Source organism: Aureobasidium melanogenum, assembly GCF_000721775.1.
Source record: "Aureobasidium melanogenum CBS 110374 unplaced genomic scaffold scaffold_17, whole genome shotgun sequence".
Classification (NCBI taxonomy): Eukaryota; Fungi; Ascomycota; class Dothideomycetes; order Dothideales; family Saccotheciaceae; genus Aureobasidium; species Aureobasidium melanogenum.
Window position 1 is genome coordinate 240,177 of NW_024470069.1, and position 17,659 is coordinate 257,835.

Here is a 17,659-nt window from a genome sequence, read left to right on the forward strand (position 1 = left end):
GGGACCGGTTCGCAAGAAGTCGCATTTTTGGTAGGAAGTACGAAATGAGGCAGGACGAACTCCTCTGCATGTAGCATTGGACAGACTTTTGTGCAGGCCGACAAACCGCTACGCTAGAAAACAGCACAAAAACATGATGCGTAATGCTAAACAGGTTCAGCCATCTAGGTTCTGACCTTGTTTCGTAAAGAAACGCCTTCCTGAGGCACCCACTTCTCCAGCACCTCAACACTCTGATTCATTGAAAAGGCCTGATCGGTTCCGTCCGGCAAGAAGCGTGGTGTATCGCTCTGCAAGGCCATGACCTTGTCGGCCCACCTCATTAGTCTCTTGACAAGCTCTGGGAATCCAAGGGCACCCATGCCACCCCTCATCATGATCATTCGATGTTGCGCAGGGCGATGTATGAGATTGGCGGCACTTTTATCTCCATACATTGACTCGTGAAGAGCAATGCGACCAACGGCCAGGATTATTGGATCACTGATCGCGCGAACAGGATCATCGAGAGCTTCGTTGATGGATCTGACTGCTTGTTCTCGTAACCAAAGTGCTGTCTCGGGTGGCAAGACATTCAGTCGTATCAAGTCACCGGACGCAAAGAGCAATCGGACATTGAATAAAGCAGTATCTGCGAGGGCGTGTTGGGTCATAAATCGTTCCCATTTGAGCCCCTCTTCGCGAGTGATTCCCAACGCAGGCCAGCCACGGGGAGCAAACACTGTCATCACTGAGAATTATGTCAGCGGCTGAGCAACTTAGGCGCACACAGAAGCTGCTTCTTACTGTGATGTAATACTCTGTCATGCCATGGCTTAGTGTGCACAGGGTAGCAATTGAAAGCATCGTAACTGCCGCTACCTAGATCGTGAGGGCTCACCAGCTCCGAGTGCGGTGTAGTTGAAGTAGCATCTGGTGTCCCTATCGAGGATATCCATGCCGAGACAGCCGTATTAGGACTTGCGACATATGATTGTGAAGACACCGAGGCAGAAGAAGAGCTTGCGAGTACCCGTTTTCGAGAACCTGACGCTTGACTACTCCGTGGAGTTCGCTTTCTTTTGATGTTTGATCGTATCACTTCATCCGACAATTCTGTTGGTCCAGACTCGGCAGTGGAAGTTTCCCGAGCGTTAGTCGACTCCCAGATGAATTTGCGATCCGAGATGGTAGAAGGATTCCGTTTGAGGACTGGGTCCGAGTCGTTTGAGCCTTTGGACTGTTCTGGCGCTTCGAGCAAATTCTTCAGGTCGACGGGATGAGAGAAGCGAGGATTTTCTGGAGAGCTAGAAGACTTTGGATGATTTCTGGGGCGACCAGCACCCTGGGCCCATCCCGATGCAGCAGCGGCAGAGCGGATTCGTTTCTTGTTTCCTTCGCTCACTGCATCCTCAGGAGCAGTAACATTGACAAAGGTGAAGCGTTGCGAGGTCATATCAGCCTCGTTCAGCCTAAAACATGGTCCGGACTTGAAAAATAGATTGATTACGAGTGGGGTGCAATTGCATGGACAAGATATTTCAGACACGACTGGAGAGCCGGAGAAAATGAAGCAGATTGAAGACGACGGACGTCATGCGAACTTGAAGAGCTGAGAGATGAGGCTCAAAATCAATGGGATTAGGAATAATGTTTAGGTTAGGCATCGGAAATCGTTTCAGCCAGCAAGCAAATCGGTTGACTAATATGGTCGAATAGCCAGAAAGCAGCACGCAAGACGATTTGTGTGCACATTTAGCAAGAGAGTGGGCAGGTTCAGGCACTGAGTAAGGTGAAAGCAGGCTACGCAGCGGGCAAACTGGCGGAAGAGGGTTTGAATCGTGGCCCAGTCCTGAAGAGGCATGGCACAGTCCCAAACAGGCATGAAGGGATCTGATCTTGGTTGAGCTTCGTCAGTCGGTCCAAGCCTCACTGAGTCGCTACACAACGCGCAATGCAGACATGAAGCTGATGAGACACCGGAAGATGCAAGAGCAAGGAGTGTGCAGTGTGGCAATGAGCTGAGGTAAGAGGCTCGTGTTCCACAAGGAGAGCTGTGTGCATTCCTGCGTAGGAAATGATTGTTGGCGAGCGTCATTTTAGGCTTCGTTCGGCAGGATCTTCGTATGCTGTACGGCGCGGCCACCCGGTGCGCAGAAAGTGCGCAGAAAATCCGCGCGGGTCCCTTTCCCCGCAAGACAGTGACGATCGTGTGCTAAGCAGCAGGGGCAGCCTCGGCCACCAGCGCATGAGCTGCCCGCAAGAGACAAGGACAAAGCGCTTTCTCGACAAACAGCGACCATGGCCCTTGACGACGAGTCGCCCGCATCGAACCAGGACGGGGGTGGCAATGGCTCCAACACTGGGAAGCGCAAGAGTGACGACCCTCAGCAGCAGCAGAAGCAGAAGCGAAATCGCTACATCTCTATAGCTTGGTACACCTTGACCCCCAAGCCACACCACACGCGACCATGCCGCTGACTCTTAAAGCAACGAATGTAAGCGACGAAAGATCAAATGCAACGGCCAGACTCCATGCCAGCGATGCGGCAACCTCGCCCTGGACTGCGTCTATGCTCCCAACTGCTGCACCTCCAACTTCAAGGATACCGACGAGTTTCGAAATATGTCCAACCAGATTGCCTCTCTTCAAGATCAAGTCAATGCTCTCTTTGCCAGCATGAACACTCTGCGCGCAGACCTCGCTCACCAACAACCACCTATCGATCCTTTTTTGCAACATCAACCCATCATGTCACACGAACATGCTGCTTCCACCGATCTTTCTCGAAGAAAGAGTATGTCAGCACGACCAGCCTTCAGAGGCCCCACGAGTACCGAGTTCAACCTTGGCGTGGCCAAGAATCATCTCGAGACTATAGGCATTGCCCCCGCTGGCCCTGAAGACGAGCTATTGCGCGAAGAGTCGCCAAGCGCACATATCCTGACTTCTGCTCCGCTACATGCCACCAAGGATCCCATCTGGAATGTCAATCGCGACGAGGCTCTCCGCCTTATACGTGTCTATCAGGACGATATGCATATCATGTATCCTCTACTCTCCATACCAGAACTCGTTGCCTACGTCAACAAGCTCTTCACTTTCATGGAATCTGCTCAAAGGACGGGCCTTATGATGAGATCTGCTCCTGGAGCCGATTCCATCGATGACGAAGAGACGAACATACTCAAGATCGTAATGGCTACTGCCATGGTTGTCGAGGGTTCGGGGAGAAGCGAGCTCGGCCGTGCCATGTACGACTACGTGCAACCCTCGATTGACGCTCTTTTTCTTGGTGATACTAGCTTGAGAGGTGTCCAATTGCTTGCTCTCGCGGTACGATAATCCAAGATATTCGTCTACTGCAGCTTTCTGACTTTGGTGCCTAGGCTACATACCAGTTTCACTGTGACAACGAAGGCATATCATGGCGCATTATAGGCTTGGCTGCTCGTTTCTGCATCGAGCTTGGCTTACACCGTAAAGAGACATACGATCGCATGGATGAAGAGCAGCGCACCATAGCCATGCTTACCTTTTGGTCTGTCTACTGTCTTGACAGGAGGTGGAGTTTCGGCACTGGAATGCCTTTTGCTCTACAGGACTCTGATATTGATCCAAATCTACCAAGACCGGTAAGCTATAGTTTTTCTGACAATATTATCCAAGCTGAACCTTTGCAGGGCGAGAAATCACTTTATTTGACTGCCATGATCGAACATTTTGCCATAGCCAGCAAGGTGAGACATCTGATATACTCTGATTCGAGCAGGAAACAGGTCAGCAAGGAGGATGTGAGTTATCTCGACTTCCAGATTGTCAACTGGCACAGAAATCTCCCTCAGCAGCTACATTGGGATAGAGAGTCCTGGAGCCAGACAGATGGAGACGTTTCAGCTGGACAACAACGCCTCCGAGTCATCCTCTACTTGCGAGCGAACGTTATGCGCGTCATGATTCATCGGCCCGTGCTACATTCGACAGCGTCAATTGTGAGCAATCCCATACAAGCACAGACAGCTGTAGACATCGCCAAAGACACGATCCGCATCTTGACGCACATCAACCGGACGAGCAGGATGTATCGAGCTTCGCAGAGCTTGTTCAATGCGTTCCTTACGACAGCTTTGGCGGTGTTGTTCCTCGCAGTTTCACACATGCCCGAGACATATGCAGGGCAGGTGCGTGAGGAATTCTACATGGCGCTAGATCTAGTACGCGGTATATCAAAGGGGAGTTGGGTCAGCAAGAGGTTGTGGAAAACAATTCGGTCGCTGAAGGAGGTAGGGCCGAAGCTCGGATTGGTGACGAGCAATGTGCAGAGCGACCCCAACCATTCAGCAGCGGTCGCCATGGCCGGACTTGCGGGACACAAGGTTGACGAGGGAGCATTTCTGAACTCTGGAGGATGGAACAACATGGGAAGTGCATCTTCATGCTCGCCTGACGGGATGGTACATGACTTGACCAATTTATTTGAGGCGGCCGGAGGATACACGAATGGATTTGGGAGCGGCTTCGGGGCAGGGGTGCATCAAATGGATGAAAGTGGGTTCGGTGGCGAGGATGAGTTGAGCAGAATTCTGCGGGATCTGTTCTGAGCAAAGAGGTCAAGGAAGCATTGCTGGCGTTGCTTGTTCGGTTAGCTAGATGAGATGATGCAGAATGTAGGTCAAGCAGAGCATGAAGACGAACTCCACGTGATGCGGCTCTGCGCCACGGCATCAAGTCGTGGGGCTTGGCAATTGGCTTCCAGGAAACATCCCACTTTGATAGCAAAACAGCTGTATCAACAAAGATTACAGAAGAGAAGAAGCAGATATTGCTCCAGGGACAGCTTCACTCGTGATCATTGGGCTTCAGCAGGCGCATCTTGGTCACTAATCTGCATTTACTCGATAGCACCAAGACGACTGTGCTAGGCCGACAAACTCGCACCTTCCGACGCGGTGTTGCGCACCTTTCCTTAAAGCCCAGAGCCTCATCTGGCGCAAAGCTCTGATTGCGCTTGCACCTGCGCCGTCACTTCGAGACCAGCTCAACCCCCTCGCGCCAACTGTCAACATAGCCCTTTGAAACCTCCCTCGCACCAACCGCAATCGTGGAGTCCCGCGCATACGCTGGCCATGTTGGCCCAGACGAGGAGAGCGACATGTCTTCCAGCAGCCAAGTAGCCGAGTCATGGATCAGTGCCTTCTGCAGCCTGGTCGGCCACGAGTACTTTGCTGAGGTTTCCGAGGACTTTGTCGAGGACGACTTCAATCTGACCGGTCTGCAGAGCCAGGTACCCATGTACAAGGAAGCCCTGGAGATGATCCTGGACGTTGAACCCGAAGACGACTACAGTGACGAGGAGGACGAAGACGAAGATGAGGATCTCGATGACGACGATGAGGACATGAGGGACGCAGCCGCCTACAGACGCCAGGAGAGAAGACACATGCGTATGGCTTCGGATCTGTCCGTCATGGAGAGCAGCGCCGAGATGCTGTACGGTCTCATTCACCAACGCTACATCACCTCGCGCCAGGGCATCCAGCAGATGGCCGAGAAGTACGAAGCTGGCCATTTCGGTGCCTGTCCACGCGTCTACTGCGGTCAAGCAAAGGTCCTGCCCGTCGGCTGCAGCGACATTCCTGGTCAGGAGACTGTCAAGCTGTTCTGTCCCAGCTGTCTCGATGTCTACACGCCGCCCAACAGTCGCTTCCAATCCGTCGACGGTGCCTTCTTCGGTACAACCTTCGGCTGCCTCTTCTTCATGACTTTCCCCGAACTGCGCGTCGGCGGCGCATCCATTTCCTACGGCCCTACCCCTGAACAAATCTCCGACTTCGCCTCAACCACCACCACGCATCGCAAACGCCGCAGCAGCCTCACAAACGTCTCGGATACCTTCAGCTCTGCCCCTCCAGTCGCCGCACAACCCTCTCCTCTGCCCACACAACCCGCCACCATCAACGGCTTTGCCGCAGAAAATATGGCTCCTGGTCTGGGCAAGTCCAACATTTACGAACCTCGCATCTACGGCTTCCGCGTCAGCGAGTTTGCAAAGAGCGGTCCCAGGATGAAGTGGCTGCGCGAGAAGCCCGTTGACCTGAACGAGCTAGACGAAGTCGCCATCTGGGAACGGGGGAACTCCAGTCAGCCGAGGGAAGATGATGAATTAATGGACGAAGAAGACGAGGATGACGAAGACGAGGAAGCACAAGATGAGGAGGAGCCCCTGAAAGGAGCCGGCAAGGACGAAAGACGGAAAGGAGCCGCAAGACGAACGGCCGCTGTCACAGCAGATGAAGGCGGTGCTAAGATTGGAAGTGCAGGCTGATCACGCCCATGTTGGATGCTGGCTGATAATTCACAAAAGAAGAAAAAGGCAAAAGGGGAAGTCGGGGGTTCTTGGTGTTCTAGTGGTGCTTTTCTCTTTTCTTCTGCATCAACTTGTTTACTTTTTGCGTTTTTTCATCCATCTCCTTTTCCTGCCCGCGCCTTATATCTGAGAGTCTCGTCGACTCTCCCAAATGCTACACTTGTTTACACTTCCTCACGCATCGTCCTACGACACGGCTCGAGTAGTTCTCATCTATAGCGTGACCACATTGAGTTCAGGTCGTTCAGGTCGTTCAGACACGCTCAGATGCTAACTAGATGTACCAATTTTGAAAAATCATCTCAAACAAGAGACACGAAAGTGCTCGAGAAGTTCTGAGTCGAGGACAGAAACTCTGATGCCCTCCAAACTGCTCTCAAGACAGTGTTGATTCCAATGCTCAAAAGGTCGTGGGCTGTATTCGAATGATGACAGCTTTATATTAACCAGTCTCTTACACGAGCACTATAGTGGAAGTGGATAGAAACATATGTATAATTATCTATGTTTAGCTTGGGATATGCTCTGGAGTGTTGTTTTTGTTGCTCGAGACATCATAAGTTCATACTTGAGCATGGTCTTCGTTTCCTTCCCTGGTATTATAAGTCATGCCACACGTAGCGAAAGCTCGCAAACGGCCAATTGCCAGCGATCGAGAATCCACAACCACTACTAAAAGAGCACATCGCTGACTTCAGGAGTCAGCATGTATTCATCACACCATCTGCAAGAAACCAGATATTCGATGTCAGCGACACGGCCACAATCGCAGAAGTGTTCCTGGCAACAGTCAGCGGCAGTACGGCTGTGGTATCAAGGGATGCATTACAGTCTTGACAAGCTTTCGAGTCCATTCTTCATCTTCTTTCTCCCACTTGTAGATCTCTCGCTTTTGACGACGGCTGTAAGCTTCGGCCTCTTGTTTGATGAAGCATGGAATGCAAAGCCAGTGGTCTCCGATGAACTTGTCGGCCAAAGTGCAGAAACACCAGTCGCTATCGTCGTCGTGTTCGCTGATGATGTCAAAGATGGCCTCCAGACTTGGTGTACCTTCGTTGTCGCACAAATGTGGCTTGCAATCCGAACAGTAGTGGCGTTCGCGAGGCTTGCCAGCCAGCAGAGCAGCTCGAATGCTTTCGATGGGGAAGCGGCCCGAATGGAATGCAGGACCTGAAATTACACTCAGCAAGATGTCGCCATAGGGTCTGAGAAGTGAGCATGTCGTACAATTGATACAATCACCATGGCAGTCTTTCATGTCTTCGAGGTCTTCTGCGAAGTCGGCTTCGTGGCTTTCCCAATGCGGTGGATCAGCCCTGCAGCAAGGCGACTTGCTCATGTAGTTGATGTGGTAGCGGCACTCCTGATGAATGTGAGTGGATGCCCATGTCGGGAAAGACCCAGAGGCACTTACATTGCAGACCATGGCATGACAGTCCTCACAAGGTTGGCAGTCTGAACCTCCGCAACGGACGTCTGCGTTGGTAACATCTCCCTTCCAATGACCGAAGCACTTTGCTCTGGCTTCGATGCCTTTACCGTCGCAATTGGCGCGTTCTGTGATGGTGGCGTAGATGGTCTTGTCATCGGTAAGGTACGTCTTGATCTCCTTGCAGGTAGCGGTGAGATGGATGATGTCGGCCGAAGAGAGCTGGTCGGTGACCATGATCATGAGCTCGTATTGCGACAGGATCTGAACGAGAGGAGAGACAGTGGTGTGTGGCTTCTGCACGCGTTGGAAGTTGAGTTTGCCTTGTACCTTGCAGGCTGCTGGGATTTTCTTGCTACGTTTGGGAGGCATCGTGATGGATCTTGAGGCAGAGTTCGGCCGAGCTAGCAATCAATCAGAAAGGAGATGGGTCGGTGATATTTGTGCAAGGCGGAAAGTGTTTGCTGTGGAAGATGTGTACTGGACGAAATCGTCGCGTTCTGAAGGTGCGGCTTGGGGTCCAGGCAGCAGAATCTTGTGTCGTGAGTTTAGGAAAGAGCTTTTGGCCTCAGGCTGCCGTGACCCAACCGCGTACCTACCATTTCCAAGCTCGCCCACTTTGTCGTCAGCTCGATCAGACACTAGAGAATTCCTATCACATCTTGTCTCAAAGACGTTTTGATACAAAGAAACATGTCCGAGGATTGCCTTGGAAAATTATGCGATCATGGATAGTATGTTTGCTTGATGTTGTAGCAGATGTATTGACGGCCTTGGGTAGTTGGCGTCTATTTCAGCCCAAACTTTGACACATTCGTATACATCCACCCGTATGTGAACCAGGGCCTATTTTGTTCGTAAGATCATGTCATTCCATAGCAACTGCAACGCTTGTTGCTCAGTGTCTCCACCATTGCTTTTCGACGTAATCAGCATTGCAAGACCAGTATCAGAGACGAAACAGAGCATACCTTCATGTCTCCCACCATGGCATTTGCAGCGTCTGCGCCCAGGGTTGCGCCGAACCCCCACATGACTGCGTTCATAGCTTGGCCACCGTACATGCGTGCGTAGTGGTGGCACTCATGCTTCTTGCCTTCGTGATGGAACAGGCCGCGATCTTGCTGTGGTGTCTCTTTGTCCGAAGGTGCAGTAGTGAATCCTGGTGCTTGAGCTGACATTGTGGAAAAAATAGAGGATCAGATGTTAGGCTTCGAGAAAAAGGTACAGTGATAGATGGTTTTGTAAGGTCAAAGAAAGATCAATACTCAGTGCCGTCGCGGCTGGAGAGGCTCGTTCTTTATCAACGTCATTCGAGGTCAGAGCTTCACTTTCAGCCGCTGCCGGATCTGCCGATCAATTTTGTGGGGATCTGAACTCAATGTCCAAGACGAACCCTTTTCTGTAACAATCATTCGTCGACAGATTCTCAAGTCTGGCATCTAGGTTTTGATAATGCTTGGTGCTTCAAACCTTCTGTCCTTTATACATGCAACCCTTAGAAAGCCGATTTGTCTGCCACCAATCGCATGCTACTGTCCGCTGAATTGTTGGGAAAATTGCTAAAGAAACAGTTCAGCAGAAAGGTGGGTGATTGGTGAACAACCAGTCCTCGTCGTGATCTTAGAGAGAAGGTAGATGCTGAGGAAAAGATGCTGTGTAATTTTGCAGTCAAGATTACTCGTCGTCATCGTCCTCGTCGATAACCCTCCTTCTCTTGGTTCTGGTAGCCTGAGGAATATCGTCGTCTTCGCCTTCGGCATCCTCGTCGTCTTCATCAGGGCTTGCACGCTTGGGCGCACGCTCCTTGGGTCTTCTCTCCTCGACAATGCCATCGTCTTCATCCTCGTCGTCTTCGACGGCCTCTTCTTCGTCACTACCAGCAATGAAGTCATCCTCTTCATCATATTCGTCGTTGCCAAAGTTGCTCTTTTTGCGACCAAAGTCTTCGTCTTCGCTGTACTCGCTGTTGCGGCGTTGGCGTCTCGCGGGCTTTGCTCTGGCTCTCTGGCGACCACCACCGCCAAGCTCATCATCTTCAAGCATACCGGCGGTAAGACCACCACCATAGCCTCTTGAGCCGAGACCAGCACGACCCAGTGCGCGACCATTTCTCTCGCGCTCCCGGGTCTCTGCAGCCTCTCTTCGCTTTCGTGCACGATCTTTTTCTCTTTCTGCAACCTCTGCCTTCTTCTTAGCCAGCTCAGGGTCCTCGTCGATCTTAACAAACTCGATACCACCAGCACTGCTTTTGTTCTTGCCCTGGGAAATAGCGGCCAGCGAGTTCTGTAGCTTCTCGAGCGCATCATCGGTAGTGGCAGCTGATGGTAGAATTGACAGGCCAGCAGTGATCTTGTGAGTGACACGGAGGAGACCGTTAGAAGGGTCCGGGACAGTCAGGTAGGTGTACGAATCATTGCTGTGATCTTTTCTGCCGGGCTTCTGGCTTGTGGGGGTAGGTTTGGCAGGGTTGCGCTGACGAGGAGCAAGAGGATTGCCCTCAATCTCGTACTGCTGGGTAGGATTCGAGGCGAGTTGTAATGTCAAGCTGCCGTCGGACCAGCGCAAGATACGTGCATTGGATTGTATATTCTTGGGGTTAGAGGGTGAGCGTCTCCAATGGACAGTGCTGATAGCGGTGTTGTAGGCAGAGAAGCCAGGAGCAGCTTCATGTGAGTGGTGATCGGTAGTGGGTGGCTGGTAGGTGGTGTGGTGCCATCTTCGAGGTTCGACAGACAAGAATTTGGGAATTTTAGTCAGGTACATCTAGTCGTGTCAGCGAATGTTTCGAGTTGGATATGCGACAATATATACCTCGCCGTCGGTGGGTTCAGGGAGTGGTTGCCTGCTCATGCTCGACTCTTGGATAACGACATTCTGTGTCTCCTGATCATACTGTTCCGAGGGCATGCGATCATGGCGGCCCTCGTCATCTCCAGAGTCCAGTTCTTCATCCTCGAGAGTGCGAAGGGGTTCGCTGAGTCTTGTTAGTCGCGGCATGTTTGGCGAGCGCATTAAGGTGGAGCATACGGAGCAGCTTGTTCTTGTTCATCATCGTCACCGCCGTCTCCGAACAAATCATCATCATCTCCCATGTTGGAGCCCTCATCCTCATCGATCTTTGTGTTGACCAGGTCGCCAAGCGGTCTCTTTCTGGGAATAATGTCGTCTTCATCTTCGCTCAAGTCGTTTGGAACGGGGTCATCAGCTGGCAAGATAGCGCTGGTGACTGCGCCGGGGAGGTCTAGAGGTGCTTGATCGCTAGGGTCTGTAGGTACTTGGTCCGACATGTTGGTGACTCGTTGCGACGTGGTTGTGCGGTCGAGTGTGGAGTTGGACAAGACGGGGCGAAGGGCAATTAAGGCATGCGCCGAGTCAAAGCGACAAGAACTGGGCAGCGAGGCAGATGGAATAGACGAGTAGCGATGAGTGTTGCGACGCGTGCAGTAATAGTGAGTTGCATGGACGAGATGTGTTTGATAATTGTGCAAACGACGCTGTGCTGGTTGTGCTCGCTGTGCTCAGTGTGCTGTGCTGCCGTGGTGGTCCAGGCGCGGGCAGCTCTCGCATGTGAAACAAGAAGGGGCAAGCAGGGAGCGATTCGAGACGAGACGGCCCAGTAGAGAGAGCAACCTGACATCTCGACCCTAACACAGCCTGCTTGCTATCTTCTGTCCACTCCTAATCCGCATCTCTCTCTCTCCCAGCTGTCTGCGATAGCTCAGTGAGACAACCTGTGTCTTGTTCACTCTTCACTTTTGTGAAAGCGCCCTTTGAGAGGGCTTCACCGCAACCATGGCTTCCTGGATCTCCAATATGTGAGTGCTACTTGTCCCATCATGCCGGAATGCTTTCTTGTGTCACTCGAGTCGATTGCCCTTCATTCTTTCCTTCTCCCAAGTCTTTCGTTCAAGACAGAGGCCGAGAATGCCTTGCTTCTCCATCTCGTTTCGGTACCATCACTTCCCCTCAATTCCCAAGATCCCCTTACGTGCCTATCCAATCGTCTGTAAACAAAGCTAACACGTGAACTCTAGGCGTGGCTTTGGCCGCCAGAACAACAAGACACAACAAAACAAGGCCAGCACCCCTTCACCAACCATGCAGAGTCCAGCCAGCCTGACTCCTGGTTCCTCGCAACAAATGCCTCTGTCGCCAGGCCTTTCAGCCACTGCCATGTCCTTTGAGAACAGAGATCCCAGCGCCGAGAACCTCAGTAACCAGCGACCACCATTCTTCTTCCGCGAGCAATACGCCAACCTCATCGTCAAGGGCAACTTCATGACCCTCGCAGCCAAGCCCGTACTTATTGAGGAGGGTGAATGGCTGGCACATCAGAGTGAGATCCAGCGCGCAATAAAAGTCGCCAAAGTCCATACTGATGTCTTGCGCCAACAGTCGTCGAACAGAACCGCCTACTAGACGGCATGCTCAAGATCATTCAAGAAGCCGACCGCAACACAGGTGTCCCAATCTGCAACCAGCAAAGCTGTCCCGCCATGAGCGCTGGCGCCATGACTTACACCTGGCTCGATGCCAAACGCGAAAGCGTCCGCGTCCCTGCCCCTCAATACATCTCATACGTCCAAAAATGGATCGCTGGCAAAATCACAGACCCCAGCATCTTCCCAACAGATACCTTCATCAGTGCTCCACCGGCGCTGTCCTCCTCAGATCCCAACAACTGGCTAGGTAAGGCATCAGGTTTCCCTCCTCAGTTTGCAAACGACATCCGCAACATTTACAGACAGATGCTGCGCTGCTACGCTCACATCTACCACGCCCATTGGCTTGAATTCTGGCATCTGGGTGCCTACAAGGAGCTCAACACCTGCTTCATCCATTTTGTAAATGTGGGTAGGTTGTTTGGACTGTTGGGCGACAAGGAGCTGGAGCCAATGGCTCCTCTTCTTGACATCTGGCTGGAGAAGGGCTGGATGGCTCCTCGTCCCACCAGCTCGGGCGGTCTCAGCACAAAATCGGCCAACCCACCTCAGCAGCAGCAACAACAACAACAGCAGCAGCAGCAACAGTCCATGAACGCCTAGAATGGAAAAGGTGGAAACAAAGCTTGCACCATCGTCTCTGCATACCCAACATCTGAGACCAATCTGAACCTCTTGTAACAGCATCATTGCACACTATTCATGTCTTCTTCTTGCTGGCAGGGGAGTTTTTTGGGGGAGACAGGAGTTTTCTACAGCAGGCATATTTCGAGGTGTTTGGTCAGAACCAGAGTCGTTGTTGGGAGCAAGACGTATCTTCAGCAGATAGCCAAAGAAGTGAGGGAGGCTTTAACACTGTGCTTGGAAAGCCTTGTGTATCTTGTCAATAGAACAGTCCACTTTGTGTGCAAGAGCATTAATCTATCATTTCGAAGCACTCTGCCAGTGTCACAGGCATCAAAATTGTCACAATAATCATGGTCATGGTCGAAAAGTGTAAAGTATAAGGAGCCGTAAAACATTCGAGTTCTGACCAAAAAAAGGGAAAGTTATGCATATTCAGCAAGCAACAGAGCAAGAAAAAAGAGAAGCACAACGAAAACGCCACCCCTCCGCCAAAATGAGAACATTCAACTTCTGGGTTGGGTGTTGTCCCGCTCACATCCTTCACCCCTCCCTTTACCTTCGATTTCCGACAAGCAAAGGGCAGAAGAAGCCAGATCAGAGTCGGTCTTCAAGTCATGATGCTCTTTCTTCTTGTTCTCATCATCCCATTCTTTGAATCGCTTTTCTGTTGGTATTTGGTGGTATCGAATTGGTAGTCGCACGTGGGGAAAGTAAGGTCGGAGGATATGAGGTTCCACGATCGTAAAGACGGAGAGGAAAGGTTGAGAGACATGAATTGAGGCGCGGCAAAAACGGACACAAGGTTCAAGCTGGGGATATTGTCTACTGGTGACCAGCCTTGCGGAGCGAGTTGCTCAACCATTCCAGACCCTCGTAAAGACCGTCTCCCGAAGTGGCGCAGGTGGATTGGATGTACTGTAGATTCTTGTTAGAGGGAGGCCATTGACAGAAGGATGACTTTGGACTTACCCAGGCGCGCTGTCTCAAGCTGTGCAGGCCGAGCTTGTCGGTGATCTCGGCAGCGTTCATGGCGTTCTGGCAGGACAATGTCAGCGTTGAGTTTGTGATATGCAGGAAATAGAAACTTACAGGAAGATCCTGCTTGTTGGCGAAGACCAGGAGGAGAGCATCTCTCAGCTCGTCCTCGTTGAGCATGCGCTGCAGCTCCTCACGAGCCTCGACAACACGGTCACGATCGTTGCTGTCGACGACGAAGATGATACCCTGGGTGTTCTGGAAGTAATGTCTCCACAGAGGACGGATCTTGTCCTGACCGCCGACATCCCAGACGGTGAACTGAATGTTCTTGTACTCGACAGTCTCGACGTTGAAACCTGCAGGCGAGCACTCAAGTCAGCTTCTCGAGTTCGTCGGAGGAGGATGGACGAAGGCACGGACCGATTGTGGGAATGGTGGTGACGATTTCACCGAGCTTCAACTTGTAGAGGATAGTGGTCTTTCCGGCGGCATCGAGACCAACCATGAGAATTCTCATCTCCTTCTTTCCCCAAAGACGGTCGAACAGACGCGAGAATGTGAGACCCATGTTGGCTGTGTTGATGGAGGTGTCGTGTGGGTGGTGGTTGTTTGGGGATAATGGAGCAGCCTATTGCAGGGAACGGGTGATGGTCAGCGAACAATTCTGAAAGGAGGTCGGTGGTCGAGCGCGGCAGCTCTTTGTACTGCGGGCAGGTGAAAGTGAATGGCAGACAGGCAGCAACTTCGCAATGGATGAAGCGCAACTTGTCCACAAGACATGACACCCCTAATGATGCGCACTCGAGCGACAGGGCCGGTACGCACCAGCGATGCAGTTCGGGGTGGTTCTGGGACTGTTCGTGGAGCGACTTACGGGGAAATGACACTGGCCGTCGATAATAGAAGCACAGAGTCTTTGTATGGACAGTCAAGGGGGCAATAACAAGACATCTCCAGCTTTGGAAGTTGCGGTTGAGAGGCTTAGGCTTTGTCACGTGCAACGCCAAGCAACACCTTCCATCTCCCTGTTTTCACTGACGGGCAGTCCCCCTTGGTCCAAGTCCATGATCGCAGAAGTCACTTCTCAAACTGGATTCGTGGCCCCGTACCAATCTTTGCATCCAACATCCCTACTTGATCCACAATTTAATCTTCGCAACACGTAGTGTTTTTCTCCGACTCTTTTGCTGATCCGCTTCACTGCCACCTCGACTTCCCATCATATTGCAATGCTTTGTAGGCTTGACTTCAACGCTTTGTAGCTCCAAATGTGGTTGTGAATGAGATTGCGCCAATCTGTTCTTATCGCGTCATCACATGCAAAACATTATTTTCCAAGGCATGGCTATCAAAACATTACATACACATCTACATCCTCAACTTGGTCATCTCTAACAGCTGATCATGTTTGCTGCATCTTTTCGTCTGCTGTCGCTTGACTCTTTGCCTTGTCGACTTTGACAAATCCGAGGAAGACTACAAGTGCCGCACCAGCCAATCCAACTTCAAGCCAGAACGCGTTCTTGTACTTCTGTGCTACTCCTTGGTCCGCTGTCTGGGAAACCGTTATGTCTGCTATACCAAGAGCAACTGCGATGCCCAATTGGAGCAGACTGTTGATGAGTGCCCCTGCAAGTCCTTGTTGGCGAGTCGGCAGACTTGTCGTGATGAAGATGTTGGTAACATTGAATGTGATGTCAATTCCAATCGTGCAGCATACCATCGCTGGGAACACCCATGGCCAGAAGTTCTGTCCACCTACAGGAACGAGAGCAAAAAGTAATGGTGCTATGATCCATGCGATTGAGGCAATGCCAATGAGTATGGTGCCAGGGAGCAAATGCAACACAAAGCCGCCTACAGTCGCGATGATACAGCCTCCAACTGCGGCCGGAGACCACCAGGCTACAAGCTGCATAGGAGTGCCACTCATAATTTCGCTCATGTAGTTCGTTGCGTACAACAAGTAGATGCCGCAGCCGCCATAAGTGAGCAGCAAGGCTAAGACAAGAGGTTTCATGTACTTGATCTTGAACAGCTCTGGTGGGAGAAGAGGTGCTTCGGCGACCCATCCTTCCACATACACAGAAAGGCCAAGGAAGACTACACCAATGACCATGGTTGCAATGATATAGTCTGTCGCCCATTCGTGCGGTGCGCCAGAAGATCCTGTCAAAGCAAAGACGACCAAGACGATACCAACAGAGATGGTGAAAGTACCTAGCCAGTCCATCTTGACATTCATTGCTCGCCGTTCAGCAATATCCGAGGGGATAGTCAGAAGCCCTGCTAATCCGCTGAATGCACTGATGATGGCACCAATCCAGAAGTACCATCTCCAGTTAGCAAATTGAGCTGAGATACCTGCAAAGAAGATGCCCGCGAAGAATCCCAGAGGCGCCATAGCACCGTAGATGGAGAAGACAAGATTCTTCCTGGGCCCTGGTCTGTATATGCTGCCGAGCAAAGCCATAGATGCTGGAAGGAATGCAGCTGGGCCAAATCCTTGAAATGCGCGACAGACATCCAGCATGATTTCATTAGTCGAAAATCCCGCGACGATGGACCATATCACCGTCCAAGCGATCCCGCCGACATAGACAGGATATGCTCCATACATGTCGGCAATCCGCCCGAGTGGCAGTAGAAATGTCGATACAACGAGCGAGAAAGCCCCTGCTGGCCATGTTGTCGATTCAGGCGGAATATCAAGTTCAGTGGCCAGTGTTGGTATGAGAACAATGAAGCCAGAAACATAGAACTCGGACATGAGCTGTGCCATGATCACGGCAAATATGAAGCCGACTTCTTGTGCTGTTGTCTGGAACTTTTCGGGCTTTTCTCGTCCTTGTCTCTCCCATCGAGCTTCTTCTGATTCCTCCTCGACGTCGAAGGTAGGAGGAGGTACCTGATCACGAAGTCGCGATTCGTCTTTCATGGTGCTTTGTATGCCCAAATGCGATTTAAAATGGTCCAAGTGCTAGGAGATAGGGACCGTCTTTAAAAGAGAAGAAAAGATGAAGAACAGTACCGCCACATACAAAAGAAGCGAGTCGCAACACCTCAACGAGCTTACCAATATATAGAATGCTTGAAACCACCGAGCAAGTTACTCATACTCACAGGACATTACTAAAGCAGGACAACGCAGAATGTCGTTGCGATGTGATATGACGCCTCAAGTACCTTTTACGATAAGGGCTGGAAAGAGAGAACGTTCCGACTGGCCTCACAGCGATGGTCTTGTTCTTTTTCTCATCAAAAGCGGATTGACCTAGCGCTTTGGGGATGGCGAGTCTTGGCATGAAGGGCATCGGTGGCCGCGGGTTTCTACAGTTCTTTCAATCATGAAAAGGCATTTTCAACCTTCTCAAGTCCTCCGCATGCGTATACACCAAAGTTCATGCAGTTGCACACTTGATATGCGAGGTTTCTACACAGATGAAGAGCAACCCAAGCTCTGTAGCAACCAGATTCGCTTTTCGATAGTCCCACTGACCTTAAAATAGGCGTGCTTGGCTGCATCCAATAGACTCAGATCGACCGACTGGTTGCAGCATCTCCTGGTGCTCTCTTATAGCCAACACTCTGTTGAAGAATCATAGTCGGTTATATTCTCATAGTGTACCTTACTGCTAGTTCTTCATGAACCACGAATTAGTACTCGGAGTACTATAAGGTATGATTAAATAAGAACAGCAACGCGGAAAGTGATCCGGTGGCTCGAGCGCCTGTTTCTTCCTCGTCGTGGCTCGCGGGGCAGAAGCGTCAACCACTGCTCTTTTGTCTGCTCTGCCTGCCTCTGCGACCCCCGCCTTGGCTCTCAGCAGCAA

The 17,659-nt window shown here is 51.4% G+C and overlaps 9 protein-coding genes across 9 annotated transcripts; 3 read left to right on the forward strand and 6 right to left on the reverse strand.

Moving 5' to 3' along the window:
• Positions 1-164: 164 nt before the first annotated feature.
• On the reverse strand, positions 165-731 carry M437DRAFT_53350 (uncharacterized protein; the record flags this gene model as incomplete). The annotated part of the gene is made up of 1 exon (XM_041022515.1): positions 165-731. A coding segment is annotated over one exon (567 nt), but the record flags the coding sequence as incomplete, so codon positions are not given.
• Positions 732-2,280: 1,549 nt separating this feature from the next.
• On the forward strand, positions 2,281-4,581 carry M437DRAFT_52991 (fungal transcriptional regulatory protein; the record flags this gene model as incomplete). Its single annotated transcript, XM_041022455.1, has 4 exons — positions 2,281-2,414; positions 2,470-3,316; positions 3,370-3,615; positions 3,664-4,581. The coding sequence occupies 4 exons, from the start codon at positions 2,281-2,283 to the stop codon at positions 4,579-4,581; spliced, it is 2,145 nt and encodes a 714-aa protein (XP_040877958.1).
• Positions 4,582-5,132: 551 nt separating this feature from the next.
• On the forward strand, positions 5,133-6,305 carry M437DRAFT_76901 (uncharacterized protein; the record flags this gene model as incomplete). The annotated part of the gene is made up of 2 exons (XM_041026709.1): positions 5,133-6,120; positions 6,157-6,305. The coding sequence occupies 2 exons, from the start codon at positions 5,133-5,135 to the stop codon at positions 6,303-6,305; spliced, it is 1,137 nt and encodes a 378-aa protein (XP_040877959.1).
• A 714-nt stretch (positions 6,306-7,019) lies between these two features.
• M437DRAFT_53213 (uncharacterized protein) lies at positions 7,020-8,148 on the reverse strand (the record flags this gene model as incomplete). The annotated part of the gene is made up of 4 exons (XM_041022488.1): positions 7,020-7,127; positions 7,177-7,517; positions 7,575-7,710; positions 7,762-8,148. 4 exons carry the CDS (start codon positions 8,146-8,148, stop codon positions 7,020-7,022), a joined length of 972 nt encoding a protein of 323 aa, XP_040877960.1.
• A 526-nt stretch (positions 8,149-8,674) lies between these two features.
• On the reverse strand, positions 8,675-8,957 carry M437DRAFT_86243 (uncharacterized protein; the record flags this gene model as incomplete). The annotated part of the gene is made up of 2 exons (XM_041028422.1): positions 8,675-8,692; positions 8,748-8,957. 2 exons carry the CDS (start codon positions 8,955-8,957, stop codon positions 8,675-8,677), a joined length of 228 nt encoding a protein of 75 aa, XP_040877961.1.
• A 496-nt stretch (positions 8,958-9,453) lies between these two features.
• On the reverse strand, positions 9,454-10,629 carry M437DRAFT_53229 (uncharacterized protein; the record flags this gene model as incomplete). The annotated part of the gene is made up of 2 exons (XM_041022491.1): positions 9,454-10,542; positions 10,591-10,629. The coding sequence occupies 2 exons, from the start codon at positions 10,627-10,629 to the stop codon at positions 9,454-9,456; spliced, it is 1,128 nt and encodes a 375-aa protein (XP_040877962.1).
• Positions 10,630-11,811: 1,182 nt separating this feature from the next.
• On the forward strand, positions 11,812-12,734 carry M437DRAFT_16682 (Mob1/phocein; the record flags this gene model as incomplete). The annotated part of the gene is made up of 2 exons (XM_041018872.1): positions 11,812-12,115; positions 12,175-12,734. Coding segments are annotated over 2 exons (864 nt in total), but the record flags the coding sequence as incomplete, so codon positions are not given.
• A 936-nt stretch (positions 12,735-13,670) lies between these two features.
• M437DRAFT_67716 (ARF/SAR superfamily) lies at positions 13,671-14,394 on the reverse strand (the record flags this gene model as incomplete). Its single annotated transcript, XM_041024984.1, has 4 exons — positions 13,671-13,763; positions 13,818-13,883; positions 13,938-14,182; positions 14,247-14,394. 4 exons carry the CDS (start codon positions 14,392-14,394, stop codon positions 13,671-13,673), a joined length of 552 nt encoding a protein of 183 aa, XP_040877964.1.
• An 834-nt stretch (positions 14,395-15,228) lies between these two features.
• M437DRAFT_67717 (MFS general substrate transporter) lies at positions 15,229-16,764 on the reverse strand (the record flags this gene model as incomplete). The annotated part of the gene is made up of 1 exon (XM_041024985.1): positions 15,229-16,764. The coding sequence occupies one exon, from the start codon at positions 16,762-16,764 to the stop codon at positions 15,229-15,231; it is 1,536 nt and encodes a 511-aa protein (XP_040877965.1).
• Between the last annotated feature and the right edge of the window lie 895 nt (positions 16,765-17,659).